General features: G+C 38.8%; 1 protein-coding gene across 1 annotated transcript in view; it reads left to right on the top strand.

Annotated features, from left to right (window-relative positions):
* Positions 1 to 20,565, top strand: part of Wdr70 (WD repeat domain 70) — a 213,957-nt gene that overhangs the window by 167,393 nt on the left and 25,999 nt on the right. The window contains exons 11-13 of the mRNA XM_048428883.3: positions 9,371 to 9,470; positions 10,784 to 10,868; positions 12,277 to 12,415. Coding sequence (XP_048284840.3) covers positions 9,371 to 9,470; positions 10,784 to 10,868; positions 12,277 to 12,415 — 324 coding nt within the window. The remainder of the gene's footprint in view (positions 1 to 9,370; positions 9,471 to 10,783; positions 10,869 to 12,276; positions 12,416 to 20,565) is intronic.

Below are 20,565 nucleotides of genomic sequence, written 5' to 3'. Positions count from 1 at the left end.
AAAGGTGGGAGTTTTAAGTTTTTATTAGAGCTACTAAATTGAAATTATATTGCACTAACCACAACTTCAGTGTTTGGGGCAAAAATGCTCACTTGACTCCTTTAACTCTGGAACACTCTAGAGATAAGGTAAAGATGATTTGACTTTTACATTAATCTTTTTAAGCAATTATTTTCTGTGTTTTACTCTGAAACTCTATAATGTGGTTTCTTAGCTCCTATGCCCTGGCTGTAAGCAGAACTTGAGAAACCCCAGTTTTACAGGCTAATGCCATTCCAGACTTCCCATATATGTTCCTTTTCATCCTCCTCATCTTGCTCGTTCCTCTCTTTTTCCTTACTCAGTGAACTCTATCATGATGAATCTCAAATCCCCCCCCCCCCGCCAATTTTGCTTGACTCTTGTCCGGTTTTCCACCTCTCTACTCCCTGTCAATTACTCTCTATAAGGAGAAGAAGGGGAACAGATCATGACTAAGTGTGCTTTTCAGACTTGACCTGGCTCTTCTTTCCTGCCTTCCCAAGCCATCACTGTTATACTGCAGTGGTAACGGTGTCCATTAGGCATAGATTGTACTGTATGACAAACTGAAAGCTGGTTGCTTGGTCATAGTTTTCAGCAGGGAAGATTTTGTAGCTGGTAACTTAACTAACTAATCTAGCTGAATATTTGGGTTCATTTTGTCATAGTGTACAGTGGCAGCTCATCCTTGTATTTCTTTTCTACTCAAATTCTATTAAATTAGAGACAATATTTCATAGAAGTTATGACCAGCTTTCCCCTAATTTTTAAGTCCCCTTTATTTGTCTCTAGCTTGCAGAGAACTCTAAAATGCATATCTTATTCTTCAGTCTTTGCCGTGGCCTCCAGTTCTTTCTTCCCTTTCATCTCTCTTTGAGTCATTTTGATGATCTCCTACTTTACCAAGTTCAGAGTTTTGTTCTTGCTTAGACCTCTTTAGAAGGTTTTTTTTTTCCTGTATCCATTTTGTACCTGTAGCTGATAATACTTCTTCACGTCCAGAAGGTAGTCCCCAAGGATAAACAGCATTGTGTACTGGCTTTATTTATGTTAAAGACGCCAACCTGCCCCAGGCAACTGTTGCAAAGACATAAAAAGGTTGTTCCAACTTTCGAATGCCAGAGAAACCAAGAGTTGTCACAACACAGTTGACAAACAGCCCCTCAAAGCCCTCAAGAAGTAGTGACTTCATACTGCTGGAAACTCAGAATCAGGAAAGGACTGTACATCTTTGATGATGGGCTTCTGCCTTGACTCTGTGCATCCCTGTGTCAAGAGCAGACTGTTTTCTGCAGAGACTGGACCATCTTACGAAGGGCTCACTTAAGTTTTAGTTAGTGTTGGCGAGAATGCAGATTTGAAATCTCTCTGGTCCCTGGCAGGTTGCTTCCTAGTGGAGCTGGACTGTGCTCCACTGTAGCTTGGTCTTTTGACTGACTTTGGTAAGACCGACTCCCAGGAAACCCCAGCATCCTCCTTTGCCTGGCGCCACTGGGCCGGCCACCCGCCCTCCCTCTTTCTTCTCCCGCCCTCACTTCCCCACCACCTTACTATTCCTCACTTGAACTGACTGCCAGAGTTCACAGACAGCTGGGTAGAGAGTGGCTAAGTCGCCCAGCTGCCCGGGAAGCTTGGCGGCCAGGCTGAGGGAAGGAAGCATCGGCTCTCTTTGAAGGTCGGCTGCCAGTGAATCTCAGGCAGCTGGACTTCAAAGGGGGCACCGACGGGCTTTCCCTCCTGTCTAGGCAGGTCATTCCATGGCACTGTGCTTCCGGCACTGGCATGGTGGTTTTCAAGTTCCCCTTCAATTAAAGAGCTGAATTGGGAGCCACACTTATGTTCACATTTATAGTTATGAGAAGTAGATAATCTAAATTCCCACCCTATGTTACCCCGAAACTGAATAGCTGGAGGAGAAAAATTAATAAATATCCAACATGATGGGATTTCCTCATTGCCAACCTTACTTTTCTGTTATTTACCAAATTTTCAGTTACTTCAGAGACTTCCTGTGATCTTCAGAAAACGCTGCTTGCTGCTTGCTTGCGGAACAAATTAGAACTGTGGGTGGTAGTTTTACGGCTTTCTAAGAGGGGGTGTGGTGCTCAGCTGCTGTGCCACCCTCTGCTCTCTGCACTTCCCTAGTCTCACTACCAGTTTCCTTGTTCTGAGTGAGAAGTAGCCTTGGAAGGGAGCAGTGGGATGCTGCATGAGCGTCTAGGTCCTCTTTAGTCAGCTGAGTGTCGGGAGGAGTCTGAACACCTCCTGAGCCTGGACAGCTAGCCCTGCCTTATTATGCAGCCATTGCCCTCTGGAAGTCAGTGATGATAGCACTGACAGCACTGATGAGACAGTGCAGTAACAGGTTTAGTAGATGCCAGTGTGTAGCTCACAAAAGACCTCTGCAGTCAACTAGCTACTATTACTATATCTAGCTCCCACTGACTGGGAAAGATGGAGGGAACAAGTGGCTGCTTTTGTTCTTGTTTGTTTTATTGTCTGTGTTTGGACAAAAGACAGGTAGTTTCTGTCTTAGACTGATAAATCTATAATGGTGTAAAGTGATGTATTACTTAGTTTGAAGGAGGAGCAGTTAGTTTATGTTATCTATCTCTTGTTACCTTACTTGCCTTAGGGCTATAAGGTAACTGGATTCACTGGGGGCTGGTCCCATTGTACTGTCCCATACATACTCAAAGAAACATGGTAACCTTTCAAAAAGCACTTATTTGAGTGCATGGTATATTTTCTGGAGCCAGAGTCAGTATTCGACTTTTGCTCTGACAGTTTCTTGTCATTTGTGGATGGGTAAGTTGTCTTGTTGGTGAAATGAGAAAATTGTGTGTAATTCAGACAGGATGAAGGATGAAACTAGAAAATGCAGTGTTGCTGGCCCAAGTACCAACATATTCATTAAATGTAATTGCTGTTTTTATTATCATCATAATTTTGTTATTATTGCATCCACCAGTATAATAAATTAAGATTATTTTTAAATTATAAGGAAGCCTTCATTTGACTTAGCAATGATTTAGTAAGCAGAGGGCTTTTCCTTAAGGATTATGTTTTTTCTAATCAACAAATCAGCTTGTCTGGGGCCAAATATAGTTTGCCATCTCCTGTTGTGGATACTGTTTTGTGGGTTTTCTGTTTTTTGACACACGTTGGTGTCCATTTGTCCATGTATTGTGTCTGTCCATGCTATTCAGCAGAAGCAAATGGTTGTGACAATTATCTGTAGTCTTCGTAGATTAAAATAGTTACAAATGGTTGTGACAATTATCTGTAGTCTTCGTAGATTAAAATAGTTACTAGTTGGTCCTTTCCAGAAAAGTTTGCTGACCCTTGTTTAAGATGCATGTTTTTCCACTTAAGACCAAGAACACTAGTTCAGCCTATGCTGGTATATGTTATCTAAAAAAATAGTTCCATAGTCAAATAAACTTTGGGAAATGTTAAAGGGGTTGATTTATTCCAGGACGATTACTTAAAAGACTCTGGTTTTTAATATACTGATGTGTATTGTGAATCTTCAAGACAAGGCCATGGTATGCAAATAAACTCCAGTTTCCCAGGCTTACTTGGCTGTGGCCCTCCGATATGATGATATTACACAAAACATTGTCTGGGAAACCCTGTGCTTGGGCTGTCTCTGGAAGGGCTTTTCTAAATCATTCCTCTTGGTGATTTAGGTGATGTCCTCATTTGGAGACTATAGAAGATTGTGAAATTCTATATTGGTTACCCCATTTCTTTCTAATAAAAATTATATTTGCTTAAAATCAAAACAGCAAAACATGTGAGATATTTAAATAATCTAATCAGACATTATCCCCAACTTTAAATGACTCTATATGATGTCTCAAGATTATAAAACAGAGTCTCAAAGTCCAAGAAAAGACAAGCTGTTTTAGTTCATGCTGTCTTAAAAATTTAAAAGTACAAATCCTTTGTTGGGCTTTTTTTTTCCCCAACCACATTTCTGAAACATAAATCTAGAGTACCTAACTGGTATACCAACTGATCTCAGCTAGGGTTTATAAGAGGGGAGATTAATGTGAAGGTAACTTCTGCCCTGGCCATAAGGTGTTTGTTTTATAGACTAAAGTAAACACCTTGAATTTCAAGTTGCAAGCACACAGGGAGCCAGAAGATTCCAGAGCACTGGCGTCATCTTCTGCCTGTGACTCACATATCTCAGTGACTGAGCTTTCTCCCGCAGTTGCAGCTTCCAGCTGGCCACCAGATAGAGCCCTAGGTAGTCATACCCTGCAGTCACCTGGTCTGAGATGACCGAACAGGATAATTGCGACATAGTCTGCTTGTGAATGAAGGCTCGACTGTCCCTTTGCCAAGCACAGATGAAAAATAAATGCTGAGTCATAGTTGTTTTCTGTGGGGTTATAATAGTTATAACAGTGGTTATAATAGTGAATCTTGAGAATAGAGAACCCACTGGGGAATGCAACCCTACTCATGAATACATTCTTGTTCTCTGTCATATATGAGCTCCTTGTCAGTGGCTCCGTGCCAGTGCTTAAGCACTTGGTTACCCACCATACCTGATACAATGATGGACTTAGAACTGTAGTAAATGCTTTATGAAAGAGTAGTGCAGAGTCATACGTGGTTTCCCCTTTCACAACTGCCCCATCATTTCAAGAAAATCTCATGTCCTCTCTTTATTTCTTCTTTGCTGTATGTACAAAGGACCCTCAGTAAATGTTATTGCATGTAAATATGGATCCTAAATTTTTCATTATTTTATTTTACACTATGGGGAATGATGGACTATTGGGTCTCTCTCTCTCTCTCTCTCTCTCTCTCTCTCTCTCGTGTGTGTGTGTTTGTGTGTGATATGTACATAACTGTGTACACTTGTGCATGCCTAGCAGCCAGAGGAGGGTATCCAGTGAGCTCCAGGGGTTTTCCTGTCTCTGCCGCCTCCATTATTGGGTTACAGTCATTCAAGGGACAGTACCTGGCATTTATGTGGATACTGGAATCCAAAGTTCCCTCCTTATATTTCAACAGAAATCACTTTTAACCCTTGCATCATCTCTGTAGCCCTGTTACTGTCTTTTATCTTTAAAAGAAAGAAAAGGGGAGTGATGAATGGAAAGAGGGAAGGTTTGATCTCTGTTTCATTCTTGATTGATTGAATTAGGAAACATTAGTGAGGCACGTTTTTGGAGTGTCTCAGAGGGAGGGCCTTTCCAGATAGGGTTAACAGAGACTGAATGTGCGCATAAGATTGGATGAAAGGTTAAAAAGGATAAATCCTCTGGGCACTGGCATTGCCCTTTTTCCTATCCTAATCCTCCCAAATGTGAGCAAACTCCTAGAGCCACATCTGTGAGCTGCTTCTGTTGCCATGGGTTTCCTTGCTATGATGGACTATAGTCTCAAATTATGAGCCAAGATGAATCCTCCCTTGCCTAAGTTACTTCTTATTAGATATGTGGTCACAGTAATAAGTAACTAAAGCAGAAGGGAAAATAGACAGAGAAAGCATCATGGTTTTGAACATAGCCATCCTTATCTGAAGAACTAGAAACCGGGACAACTGTGAAGGTACAAAGGAGTGTATTGTTTCCATGCTCAAAAGTTCATGTGCTCACAAATTTGTTTGCTCTACGAATGTAAGCACTGTGATGTGCAATAACATACTGTATTCTAAGAGTCTCATTGGGCTTCTCGGGGTTCACATGCATGCCTGGGAAAGAAATAATTGACCCCTGACCTACTTGAAAGAAAATGTCAGAAAAATGGGGAAGGGTTTATCTTGTACCATGAAGAAAAGCACCATAAGGCCAATCCTTCTGTGTCCACCAAGGATGAGCTCTCTCTAAACAGTCTCTTTTCTTATTTTTTTTTATCATTCATATTGCATTGTGTTGCTTGTTATCAAAGAGTGAATAAAAGAAATGACTATAATTCATTGGACACAAACTATAACTTCCTAGAGACAGTGCATATATGAAGCTAGCCATGGCCAGGATTGCAAGCATTGCTAGAGTGAATCCTTACTTCCGCAGGTAGACACAAAACAAACCATAGAAAGGTGCCATGATTTGTTTAAAGTGTGAGACATGGTAAAGTCCAACTAACTTGAACTGAAAGGAGATAGGACTATTTCATGATGAATACTGTTTGGCAAAATGTTAAATAGAGAAAAAGAATTCTGAGAAAATTGTGTGACACCATATAATACTTCTTGTCTGGACCAGCATGACTGATTTCTGGTGGGCTGTGTATTGCACCTGTGGTTAACTAGAGAATAAATCAGTGCTAGGTGGTTTAGGATGGCTTACTCATCTGGACCCCTTACCTACATGCCTATTAATATTAAGGCAGTGGTTCTCAACCTTCCTAATGCTGCAACCCTGTAATATCGTTCCTCATGTTTTGGTGAGCCCTGTTATTTTCATTGCTACTTCATGACTGTAATTTTTCTATTGTTATGAATCATAATGCAAATATTTGATATGCAGGATACCTGGTATGAAACCCTTGTGAAAGGGTCTGTCAACCCCAAAGGGGCCGTGACCCACAGGTTGAGAACTGCTGTCTTAAGGGGTTAATTGAGCACACGTCTCTGATCATCTAGGAAACTAATGATGTTTTCTTGCTCATTGACTGGGCTCCAAAAGTAAGCAAAACAGTGCATACATGCCTTTACTGACCGTTGCTTGTCTTGCTTCCTAACGTCTGTACATATTAGGGGTTCTATGGATAGCAGATGCCAAGGTAGTGTTAGACATTTCAGAAATCTATTGCTAAAATGCCAGTGGGGGGTGTGTGTGAAAAGGGAGCTGAAAGAGGCTGATAGTTTCCAAGTACAGGTGGTGATGCAGGCCCTTAGGAAAAACTCTGGAAGGGAGGGGAAATGAAGAGTAGGAAAAATGTGAAACTCCAGTAGAATTCTAGGAAAGCTTGGCCAGGCTAGTGAGAAGTCCTGAGCCTAAGTCACCCTGAGCAAACATTAATATGTTCTCACTATAGTGACTATAGTTACTATTTGATTAACTCTATAGCAGTCAGCAATCCCTTTGTGAAAGAATTAGAAAAATTAAATCAGAATATACCTATCCCAGTGAATTGCAGTGACAATTCTTAGGGATCAGACTGCTTCTCTTGTTAGCAAGCAATTGATCTGAAAATTGGTTCCAATATGGAAACAGAGCAAAGAACCATTACTTATTATTGGGGTAACTGCTCTTCTTTTCATTTCTCTTCTTAATTATAAATATTAAGTGGTATTATTGCCTACTGCTTATTATTTGGTACCTAAGAATACCATGTTGTCTTTGCCATGTGCTCCCTGTGCATCTAAGCCCCTTGGATTGCTCTGTTTTTTTTTCTAGCCATTATGATCGTAGCTCCTTGTTACAAGCAATTAAACACTTAAAGCTGGCTTTTATGAATTCTGGCCCCATGATTTTTGTGGACATTATTAACTTACATCTGACTAGTCCTGGTCTATAGATAAGAGCTGCCACAAAACCTTTCTGCACAGCCATGTCTGATGGGAATGGCAGAAGTCATAAAGCCAGCAGTGTTTCTTCCCGCCACTGCGCACAGATGAGGATTGTTCTACTTAGTCCACTTCTAGTGATATCTGTAGCAGTCAGAGAGCTACCCAATGCCTAGCTTCTTTCTGTACCTAAACTGTACTAGGACAACTCAGACGTGATTGGAAATATTGGATTGTTTGACCCAGTCTGTTCGGATACTCACCTTCAGGGACCTGGAAGGAGTGGGGAGGAACTTGAACTTCCCACAGGGCTGGAAGCCCTGACTGCTCTTAGGGATGAAGAGGGAGGAGGAGGGGGTGGGGGGAGGGGGAGGGTGTTGGGAGGAGGGGCGGAAATGAAAACTTTCATAATTTAATAAACTTAAAAAAAAAAGATTGAAAACAGATTTGCTACTTATTTAGGGTTAGGAATCAGTCACATATTAGTAAGCCTCTTTGGTGGAACAACTGAGTGCTTGCCTCCTCTTACTCCCAGAGTCTGCATTTAGGCAACATAATTGTATTTTATCGTCTTTCTGAGAAATCAGCCTTCTTAAGCTTGTGGTTCTCACACAAGGCAGGGAGATTGTAGGTTCAGTATAACTTGGTCTCTTTATGAGATGGGGTGAATGGTGTGTGAAGGTATTTTAAAGATCAATAAACTGGTAAGTAGAAGAAGTATTCTAACCAGGTTCATATTTAAGGTTAGTAAGCCCTAAGTTTTAGCAAACCAGCTTGGCTCTAGAACCACATTCTGTAATGTTTTTTTCTATTTCATTTCTATAATTTAGTTAGATTTCTCCACTTAAAATTCATGGCTCCTGTTTATTTCCATCACTTCGAGAGCTTTTTGTTCTTTGAATTCCCCCACCCCCCAGCAGGGTCTCACTCTTCTAGGCTAGACTTCACTATCCAGGCTATCTTTGAGATCATGGCAGTTCTCTTACCTCAGCCTCACAAATACTGGGGGTACAGACATGAGTCATCATGTCTGGCTGAGAGCTGTCCTTCTTGATACATATCAAGAGACAGACACTGGACTCTAGAAGCTATTGCATGCAAAGTCATCGTTGATGCCAAAATGAAATGCTTCCAAGATTGAGAAGTTCAGAAATTGATATGTTTAAGACTCCGTGGAAGACATTGTAGTTACCAGAAGGCTGTGAGAGTCTACTCTTGCCTACTTGGTGGTGTTTGCTAGCAATCACTGTCTTTTGGGGGTAGAAGCATCACCTTCATCGCTGCCTTCTCACAATGACCTTATTTGGAGATAGGGTTATTGAAGATACAGTTAGTGAATGTGAGGTTCAAATAGGTGAAGTAAGCAAAAGACACAGTGCCTAGAATAGACTAAGCATTATGTAAGAGCGACTGTCATCATTATCGCTATGATCACCACCATCCACAATGAATAGGCACATTAGCTAGCTAAAGGGCCACAGCTGTGTTCATAGCTGCGTACCGTGTCTGGACTATACTAATAATAAAATGAGCATTTTGTATCAAGTAAAGAATATGACCAATTTTGTCTTTTAGATAAAGTGGGGACATGATCCCGATAGCTTTAGAAGCAAATACAAAAATAGTTGTTATTTTATATTACTCAGGCCTTACTAAAAAATGTCCTCTGCTAGGACTTCTTTGTTGTTGTAAGTAAATTTTGTTAAAGTCTTCCATTTTTTTTTAAAGGAACAAGATTGTAATCAGGTGAGATTAGTATTTTACCTAAGATGTCTATAATTGTCTGAATGATAAAATCAAATGTTCTTTTGCACAAAATTTGTCTTATTTGAATGTAAGAGTGGCTTACACCTTACTTGTGTTTACTTGCAGGTTCATCCCAAATTCCACTATAAACAGGCTCATGACCCTGGCACAGATACTTCTTGTGTGGCTTTTTCCTATGATGGTAATGTCCTTGCCTCTCGTGGAGGTAGGTAAACAGCTCTTTTTGATGTGTTTCTATATATAAGAAGAATCCTTAACTCTTAAATGTCAGACAAATGTCTTAATGCTGACTAAAGTTAACTGTGCCTTGTTAATGTATCTTTGCCAGTCAGATTCCTTTTTAATTAAAATGTGTTTTCAACTTGGCAACATTGTATCAAAATTTACTAATTGGACTTGCAAGATGGCTCAGCAATTAAAGTGCTTGCTGCCAAGCCTGGTGACCCACGGATTATTCAATTCCTAGAACTCACATGGTAGAAGGAGAAAACAACCCTACAAAGTTGTTTTTTGGCATCTATATGCAAGCTTTAGCATGCTTTTGTATGTGCATACAATAGATAATAAATACATACGTGCACAAATAACAAATATAAAAGTATTATCAACCAAAGTATAGAAATTATGGTTTTTTCCTTTAGATTTTTATTTTATCTTCAGATGTCACAGGAATTTAGTCTTCATGAATGGCTTTTGTTTCTGCCTTTGGAATTTGTAAATGATCACCTACATTCTTTTATTCTCTGTGTATATACATGAGGCAAGCACTCTTCCACTGAGCCATGTACATAAAGGACAGCAGATATTACTTATATGAGCTTGACTCTTGCTCTAGTCAGGAGTTTGTGAGTAGCCCTATAGAAATATAAAAATGGTATCCTTATAAGAATGTTCATTACTCTTTAAGTAGCTTGGAAAAGTAGTACTTTCCCAGCAAAATGAAGACTAATAGCCACCAGTTGAATTACTCTGGGAGGCAAGAATTAATATGGCCTACCTCAAGTCAAATTACTCTGGGGGGCAAGGAATAACATGACCTACCTCATTAATGTTGATAGATCATTCTACTCACATACTAATGGGGAAGATAATCTGTTGTGAACTGAACTATTTCCAGTCCTGATGGTTCTGAAATTAGGCTTTCCCAAGAAAGCCGGTTGTACTCAGCATACCACAGGGATCTACCATCTGCTCTAATGTGGTTCTTTGGTGGAAGTTCTGCAGAGCTGCCGGCAGATGCTAATCTATCTGGAAAGTAATTGCTAGGATGACTAAGCACCATATAATTTTATACTATGTTTGCAACTGCTGTTGCCTTTTCAAACTCCCTAAACAAATAAAAACGGGAAATGTGCTCAGGTGCAGTTGGGTTCTCCCTTCTTTCCCCTTGATTCATCTTTGTTTACTTCTTCCCATCCTCCCCTTTTTATAGTTATATATTGTTTAGCAAACCTTAAGCTGGCTGAGTCCTTTTGTACAAAATTCACTTGTCTTTTGCCCCCTTCATTCTTCAATTAGGTGATGATACATTAAAATTATGGGACGTCAGACAATTTAATAAGCCATTATTTTCAGCCTCGGACCTTCCCACCTTGTTCCCAATGTAAGTCGTATTATCTTTTCTAAGTTAAAACAACTTTTTCGTGTGTGTGATGCTTTGCTATTTGTATGCCTATGTACCACATGTGTGCCTGGTAACTGAGAAGGCCAAATGAAGGCACTAGATCCCCTATATCTGGAGTTATAGATGTTTGTGGATCACAATATGGATACTGAGAATTGAACCTGGGTCCTCTAGAAAAGCAGCCAGTGCTTTTAAACATTGAGTCATTCTTCAGGCCCACAAGCACAGTAGCATATTTTGTTATTTGATCAGCATAGGTGAACAATTTTTTTAATACTAATTTGCATCAAGTATTTTAATCTTCTAGGAAAGGGACTTGAGAAGTATTTTTTTTTAATTTTGCACATTTGTTTTGAAGATAAATCATATCCATTTGTCCCTGATTTTTATATGTATATTTGTTATATACACACAGAGCTCTTTATGTTATTCACACTGTCTTGTCAGGAATGACCAAACATAGTTATCTCCAGTCTACTAAGTCTGGCAACTGAAGCTTTCAAAGATTATTCTAAGGCAGCTGAGGTGGGATTTAACCTCTAAGTCTTATAATTGGTGCCTAGGAAACGGTTTCTATTTTGGAAGAAGTGAAACTTTACATCTGTGTTAAATAATGACCAACAGGGAGGTTATGAAGGTAACAGAAGCCTCAAATGAGAGAAACCGTGTGGTAGTGGAGCACCCTCTCTAGCACAGCCCACGGCCTGTGCATTAGCTGTTAAAAAGAAACCTACCAGCAATCGCCAGTTTAGCATAGATGAGGGGTTAGAGCCATTGCACCTGCTGAAACAATGCCGACTCCTTAACTTCTCTGGATAACGTGTAGAATATCCACAGAGAAAACTGCAGAGTTAAAGACAGCAGCTTGTTTCCAGCAGTGCAGCTTCCTTCTCTTGTGGAGCTTGACTTGACGTGACTGGTGCTATTTGGAGGTGATAGTGGTGATGGGGGCAGTACAAGTAGTTTTGAAAAATGGCCAAAACTAATATGACTTTATCAGATGTGTTTGTTTGTCTGTAGATACTCCGTATTGAATGTTTCTCACACTCTTTCTACATTACAACATGTCATGGTATGGAAATTAAAAGCAGACTCTGAAGTCAGACTGCCTACATTTGAGTCCCAGATATATCACATTCTTGTGTGTTAATGAGCAAGGCTTAGTTAACCTCTCTGTGTTAGCCTCCTCATTCGTGCAGTGAGGAGGACATCTATCCTATAACGTTATTGTAAAGATTAAGCAAATTATTTAAACTGCCTGATGTGTAAGCCAATGTGTAAACATTAGCTTTTTGGGGGGGGATGTTTATGTGTTTGTAGTTCAGGCATTATTGCTACACTGTAGTCAGAGCCCTGAGTTTATACTTGTCATCTCTTTTGTGTGTAGGACTGACTGCTGTTTCAGTCCTGATGATAAACTCATAGTCACTGGGACCTCTGTTCAAAGGGGATGTGGCAACGGCAAACTTGTCTTCTTCGAGCGCAGGACTTTCCATAAGGTGTATGAGATTGACATCACAGATGCGGTATGTTCCTTCTTTTTCTGTCTACTCTTGAGAATGAAGCTAGCATCTCTTGTTTTGTTTTAAATAGAACACAAACTCTGACCTTTACAGTAGTATAATGGTGGTTTCTTGTTCTAACGTAAGACTTTTGTTTGTTTTTTGTTTTTTAAGACAGGGTTTCTCTGAGTAACAGCTCTTGCTGTCCTGGAACTCTCTCTGTAGACCAGGCTGGCCTCGAACTCACAGAGATCTGCCTGCCTTTGCCTCCCAAGTGCTGGGTTTAAAGGCCTGCATGACCCACCATGCCCAGCCACTATAAGACTTTTTAGGACATTGTAGACTGGCTGATCTATACGGTCCCTTTTCCCCCAGCATGACACTTTTTATAGACTCAGACTTTCGTCAAAAGTTCAGCTGTGCCTGTGTTGTTTTTCTCCTGGGACCAGACTAAGGAAGGACGAGATTGGTCGTCATGCAGTACGTAAGGAGGAATGGCCTATAACATGTGTGTTCCTGTGAAATTGTGAAATGTTATGCCCCCAGGCAGATGGAAGTTTATCATTGATTCCTCAATCTTTAAGGCTTTGAAAGGATTTTGCATGCGAAGGTCATAGCAGTAAGAGAAGACTTATCATTACCCGGAGCCTAATTTAGTATTCAGGAGTTTAAAACATTTACATTTAACTCTGGCATATTTTTTTAAAAGACCAAGAACCTCTAGTTTTCCATGCATATTTATATGAACACTAAAATATAAGCATTCATTCATTTGTATCCTGAGACTGGAACTGTGTGGAACGTAATAATGACGAAGGTTTGGGAAGAAAATTTGAATTCCTTAAAGGTGTATTTTATTATTTAGATGGTAAAGCAAATCATTGTAACTTTCTGAGTGTGAAATAGGGCAATTGATGTCTGTGCCACTCTTCTCTGGCTCAAATCCTGAGTAAGACCTCATCTCACACAGTGTTCCTCTGTTGCTTTCTCCAGTTGTTCCAGCTCTTTGTAAACAGTTGAGACAAATTATACACTTCAGTGATTCTGACAGTTGAACAACTGTGTTTAAGTCACCAGCACAAAGCTCATGTCTCGGATGTCTGGTGTTACTATAGGTCTTAATGTCTAGGTCCCAAATTTGAAACTGTGCTGGACTTTATGTTACAAATGTGAAGTAGTGAGGAGACACACTCTCGATATGCATCCAGGTTTTATGGAGTCTTATATCATGAAATAATTTGAAAATTGTTAGTGCTTGAAATACAATTTTAGGGGTACATCTTGGAGCCAACAAAAACACTAGAATCAAAGAGAAATAATTGTATCAATTTTAATCTCAAAAAGTAAAATTCCAGTACTCATTAAGTTCCCCCAAAATGTTTAAAAAGTAAAATTATTACAGTTGGTTATTTCTGAAGTAAGCTATACCTCTAAATGACTGTACATTTCCTGTACTATTCTTGGTGTGGCATTTTTTAAATTACAGTTTAACTTGAAATATAAAAACATTAAGAAAATATAGGTAAGCCTGCATTTTGTACATGCTGGGCTTCATTTATTTGTTGGAAGAACATGCTGTTTGCTCAGAAAATCTGGGTCTCATAGTGTGATCATATTCTGTCTGCTGCCCTTCCTCTCCGAGGCACGTCCATCTTCTCATGGCGTAGACTTATTTGTTCTTTATGTCTTTGACCAAGTTTTAAATCCCAGACGGGTAGATACATTGTTTCCTTCTCTGTAGAATCCTTGGGGTTTGCTGCATAGATAACATTTGGAAAGTACAATCATGCATATTGCAAAATAAAGTTGTGTCCTTGAAAGGTGAAACAGGACAAAGGCTTTTTGAGTTACAGAGATTGAACTGGAATAAAGAAGTCATTTTATTTTGTAGCCATTTATTTGAAAACAAGGAGTGACACAGGAATGGCCTAAGTTGTTGAAATGAAAGGGCTAGATTTACAAGATTGGTGAGCATTTGCATATGAAATGAAGTTTCTCACTTCAAATCTTAGTGAACATTTTCTGAGATAATAGTTAGGAATGTAACTCAGTTGGTAGTATGCCTCTATAGGGGAATCTTGAGTTCAGTACCTAGAGCTGCATGGTATAGACTAGATGTGGTGGTGCATGTTTGTGATCCTAGCATTCAGTTTTGAGGTGAAGGCAGGAGATCAGGAATTCAAGGACTATCTCAACTGTACTTGTTCGGTACCAAAACAATCTTTTCTGTCTACCTGTGTCTGTACCTTTAGGAAAGACACTGAACACTGTTTATTGATAAGAAAAAGTGCATACATTTTGGGAGCATCATTTATAATTCATAGCTGAAATGGTTACTGGCTGCTGAGTTTGATAGGAAAGGGTATAGAAGAGTATAAAGATTATCCTTAAGTAACAACATACAAGAGGAGAGAGCAAACCAAGAGACACTAACAAAGGAAAAGTTCATTAAATAAAGTATATGTTATGTTAGCATGAGTCATTTTGGAGAAGCAAAGAAGCAGATTTTCAGATCCATTTGAACAGATAGATAGTTGAAGAGAGACATGGAGACAAGGACACAACCGCAGGGCTTGGAAAGGCCTCTGTAAATCATTGATTGAGTGGTGGTGATGAGGGCGTGTTAACATCAGACAGCCTCAGTGTCTGTTTATATAGTAGAATGTTAGGCTAAAGGGGTTTTAAACTGCCCTTTTGACCTGTTGCTTCAAGTTTTGGCTTCTTGGGAATGTAGGAAAATAAACACATCCCTTGGAATAGATAAAGAATGGACTCTTTGCTAGAAGAGGCAAAAGGGAGTAAGGGACGACTATTTGCATTGTATGATGTTGTCATTAAAGCCCCCAACACTCACTATTCTTTTAGTAATTCCATGATTCAGTATAGTGAGGACATTCTTGTTGAGTTTTGCTTTATATAAAAGGGAACATCTGATACTCTTATCACTAACACTTGCTACTGTTAGTGAATATACAGGCAGTGGCATTTAATGTCTACCCTAGATGTTGTCCGTTCACCTTAGGGAAACATGATTGGCTTTACTCTTCCAATACCCTCTCCTAAAACAGAATAAACTCTTAAGTAGTTATAATGTAGGACAGGAAGCTCAACATAATGTGGACCCAAATATTTACAACCAAGAGGTGTCGATCTCTGCAACTAAAATTTTATTGACTAAATGTGGCCTATAGTCTTTGTCCAAAAACAGCCTTTTAAAATACAGCAGGTGCAGGCCAGCTAGATATGTCAGTGGATGAGAGCACTTGTTCCACAGGCCTGGTGAGCTGAGTTCAATTCCTGGAGCCCAGTTCCTGGAGCCCACATAAAGGTGGGAAGAGAGGATGAACTTCACATGTACTCCATGGTATATCATGACTAAATATACATTCCAACATTAATAATAAAATTTAACAAGTGTATTTTTCATGTTTTGTTTGAAATTGCTTTTTTTTTTTAAAAAAAAAAGTCTTAGTTCAACGCTCCTTTGTGCCTTGTGCCAATCTGAATATCTTCCTTTCTGTAGTTAGTGTAGACTCACTGGAGAGTCTCGGCTCCTTCAGTAGGGAGATGGCACATCTTTAAATTTTATTATTTTCATTGCATTCATCAATGTTTTCACACATTTTACAATTCAAGTACAGTTGTTTTTGGAATCTTCCTCTTGTCCAGTTGTACGCCCCCATATACAGACAGGTTACACACACCACACCACACCACACACACACATACACACACACACACACACACACAATTTTAGGTAGATAGATGACAACAATATGATTTTTATATTATTTATTGACTCAGTTACTAGAAGCTTATCATTGTCATTTATTTTCATGCATATTGGTTAGATTATATATAACTTTTGATTAAATTATGTTATGTCAAAGTTCATATACTTAACCAAAAGAAAGGGGAAAGTTCTTACTTACGATCAACTTATCTGATAATAGAAATTGTTGCCTACATCTGTTGAGGAAAAAGTAAGGTCCATAATTCTGTTTTCAAAAAACAAGAATTAGCCATGGTGGCTCATTGACTCTGAGGAGGCTAAGGCAGAAGGATCAGTGTGATTTGAGGCCAGCCTGGGCTAGTGAATCCTATCTTCAAATACAATAATACAAACAAATACTTTCCATAAGAGTAATGGCTGTCTCCTTTATTTAATTTTGTGAATTTTTGAAGAGAACTTGAGTTCACATCTTCTCTTACCCTAGGATCTCATTCTTCATAGACACATTCCATTGCAAAAAAGATTAATTTTTAGAAATTTATTATCCCACTACCCATAGGTTATCTCAGATGTGACATTAAAATTAATAGCATCAATGTTTAATAAAATTGCTATATATTTTTTAAGCATAGAAAATGCCAATTTCCTACAAAAGTATCACATACAATATATTTAATATCTTATTATATACAGTATATATATTACATATGTTCTTTTAAAATGATATTTATTTGCATATTTTTATGTATGAGTGATTTATCTTCATGTCTGCCTGCATGCCAGAAGAGGGTAAAGAGGGTATCGTACCCTGATATAGATGCTTGTAATCTGTCATGTGATTGCTGGGAATTGAACTCAAGACCTTTAAACAAGCAACCAGTGCTCTTAACTGCTGAATCATCTCTCCAGCCCCTCATGTGTGTTCTTACTAGGGGAGAATACTGGTATTTTAAGTGTGAAGAGTTGAAGAGGAAGAACATATGAATATAAAAGGGCCATAAATGCTAAGCCCCTTCATGAAGCTAGCTATTTACCTTAATTTATAAGTAATGACCATTCAGACTGTAACCATCCTCTATTATTTATGCCTGTGGAGGAGAGCAGAAAGATAATTCAAATAAATGGATATTCCAGAAGTGCTCAGAGTTGCCTTTGGAATGTGTCTTTGTTCTTACATTTGAATATAGATATATGTGATCTGGGAATTCACTTCAAACAAATTACTGAAGCCCAGCATGTGAGAGCTTGTCTCAGAAGGAGCAGAGGACTCCATCTGTTTTTCCTTTGCTATGGGGAATAGACTGATCATGTCTTAGTGATACAGAGTTCTAGTTCAGGCAAAATTGTCCCACCCTGAAAGCTTCTAAAAGTAGAGGGGTTGAGTAGCATCTATGCCAGGTCAGGCTCATCCTAGTAGTAATACACAAGAGAACGTGAGCTACCAGCAGTGAAAATGCCAGTAGAAATGAGACTCTGAAGACTGCATTTAGCATTTAGCTGCCTTCTCAAATATAGTGAAACCTTCTTAATGCAAAACACAAGGAGATGGAAAATGTGGGCTTTGAATTAACTAGTTTTCCATTATCTGATTTTTATTATAGAGCAGTCAGGCTGCTGGTTGCCTAGAGAATATCAGTTGCTTTGAATTATGTATTATTTTGAATAAAGTGATATCAGCTTAATGATATTTCACTTTAATTCACTTCTTGAAGTATTAATGCAGATCCTAGAAGGAACCTGATCAACATATTTGTATATAATAAAGCCTGTATCACAGCCAAGTGATAGGACAGTTTATCTAACAGAAAGGCAAGTTTTCAGAGGTTAAGTTGTTTCCTCATCTTCCATAAGTAGAAGGTGTTGGTATTTAGTGTAAACTGGCCAATGTAGCACAGGCACATGGCTCTTAGGACAGTGTTTCATTATCTATTGGCTCAGTGGTTAGTCAATACTACTTTAATCGCCAGGGCAAAAAGATGCTATCCATTATAGTGAAAGACAGAATTCTGGTTTTGCTGCCTTCATAATATAGAAGATGTGGCATCAGAAAGACACTAAGCTTGTTCTTGGGATTTCCTTAAGAAATCTGTTTATACATATAATTTGCTTGTAACCAGAATTTAGCTTCTATCACCTGCCTCCTAATGTTCAAGAAGGACTTGATGAAATGACTGCTTTGTTCTCAGAGAACCTGAAGGTATCATGCTGTGAATGGTCCATAGCAGCCATACTCAGGATCTAAAGAATATCCCTCTACAGGCACATAGGTGTTGGAAGCCATGGAGCCATTGATTTCCTTCTCTTCTATTAGTAACTACCTTATCAAGTCTTGAAATATTTTAAGAAAAGAAGATGATAGGCACTAGTGTACTGCTGATCCCATTGTACTGTTTTTTTTTTAAAAAAAAAATTATATAATGAACTTCACCTTTTTCTAAAGAGGGCGTATAGTGGAGTGATTTATAAGACACATTGTATATAAGCAGAATCGCCATCATCTTCATCATACCATCTGTGACTACTTGCAAGAGCCCTGAGAATGGAATACTTGACATTCCATTATAAACTTTAGGCCATTAATTAGAAAGGAAGATTCCCACTCATGTAGCTGGGATGTTCCCTTGACAGCAATACCACTCCAGAGCTACTGGCTTTTGCTTAATTAGCTGCTGCCTGGAGTCAGGCATACTTTCTGCAGATTCCCCACATTATTACAGAATCCATATCTTTCCCTGAGAACTATGATTTAACTGCCCTGTATAAAAAACTGGAGTTGCTTTTCACAGAAGATTTTTACAATCTCCCCAAAGAGTTCCTTTCCCCACTTCTTTAGCCTCACATTCTCATGTTTAGAGCCCACATCCTTTACTCTAGTCCTCCTGGACTTGGAGAACAGCTGGTCAATATCCTCTGCTTCCTTGACGATTATAAAGTTGCTGTTCTTGTCGTTTCTTGTTTGAGTGAACCAAGCTTATTCTTAAAATAAAAAGAAGAAAAAAAAACCCCAAAAACTTTTCCTTGAGGATTGGATTTTCTCAGCACCTCCATTATCTTTGATAATGTGTCTCAGACAGTCTAAGTTTTCCAGAGACTAAATTGGACTGGGAGGGCCCCTAGGGGGCTGCAGGTGCTGTGTGTGTGGTAAGTGCATGACATTCCTGTGCTTAGTGCAGCACTTGGTATGTGGTAGCTATTTGTTAGAAATGTTTTTGTTGATCTTGCTTTACTTTTTATTGCATTTGATTATAGAATGTTCTTATTGAGATTTAAGATTTATACTAATGGTCTAATTCCTCTCACTTTCTTTTGTTTTTATTTTTTAATGATTTAGAAAATAATTTGGGATGTCATAAGTATAATTTACTTGTAATTTGATGAATGAAGTGCACATTTTGTTTTGTCTACTTATTTAAAATTTGAGATTGATTATCTCTTTTGCACTTATTAAAAATAACTGTGTTTGAGTTCAGTGGAAGAAACCCAAATTTGCTACAGATGCTAAAAATATTGGCAATCTAAACTTTGTTTAATATAATTTGCTTTGGTTGTTATACTATTAATTAGTGTGCTTTATTGTAAAATACACAGTGATTTGAAGGAAAAAGGAAAAAAGATCACATGTAGTCCATGTTGGGCTCAAGCTCATGTTTCTCCTGCCTCAACCTCCTGAGTGCTGGGATTGCAGGTGTGCACCAACACACTGAGCGTGAAGTAAACAAACATTGCGTGTTAGCATTTGACACTGTAGTGTCTTGTTAAGGAGCTAGGAGCATGGTTCAATAGTTAAGAGCACTAGCTGCTCTTCCAAAGAACTCAGGTCTGATTCTAGCATCCACAGCTGCCCACAACAGTCTGTAATCCCTGTCCTGGAACTGCACACACATGGTGCCTGACACACATGCAGGCAAAAGATCCTTTAAAGTAGAATTTTCTAAATTAAAATATTTAATCAATATCTTTTTTTAGACTAGGAGACAAATATATGATTATTATCTCATTTATTTAGTCTCTTTTAAAAAGACAATTTTTAGTTTCTTTTAACAAGTGAATTTTTTGTATTGTTTTTGTTTATATTTTTTCCACTCCCAACAAGTGAATTCTTAATTCAGGTACACTTATTAGAGTCCTGACATTCTCTTTTGAAATAGCGCTTTCTATAGAACCAAGATTTAATCCTATAGCTGAGTAACTTTCCCTAAGATCATCTGGTTGACTGGGACCTCACTTTTGAAAGCCTCTATAATCCCATAACTCTTAAATTCTTTATATCTGCAGAAATCAACATGTGTGATGGGATGTGAGATGGGGTGAAGGGCTGTCACCTTGTCCCAGGCTTCCTGAGAGGAATGAGAACTAGGAAGAGGAGGCGGCCAGTGTGTCACTTTCTGGGGACATTTGCCTCTAACAGGATGTGTTAAAACTACTCCTTAGTGCCAGTTTT

Source organism: Myodes glareolus, chromosome 15 (assembly GCF_982192425.1).
Source record: "Myodes glareolus chromosome 15, mMyoGla1.1, whole genome shotgun sequence".
Lineage (NCBI taxonomy): Eukaryota > Metazoa > Chordata > Mammalia > Rodentia > Cricetidae > Myodes > Myodes glareolus.
This window is presented reverse-complemented; position numbering and strand designations above follow the sequence as displayed.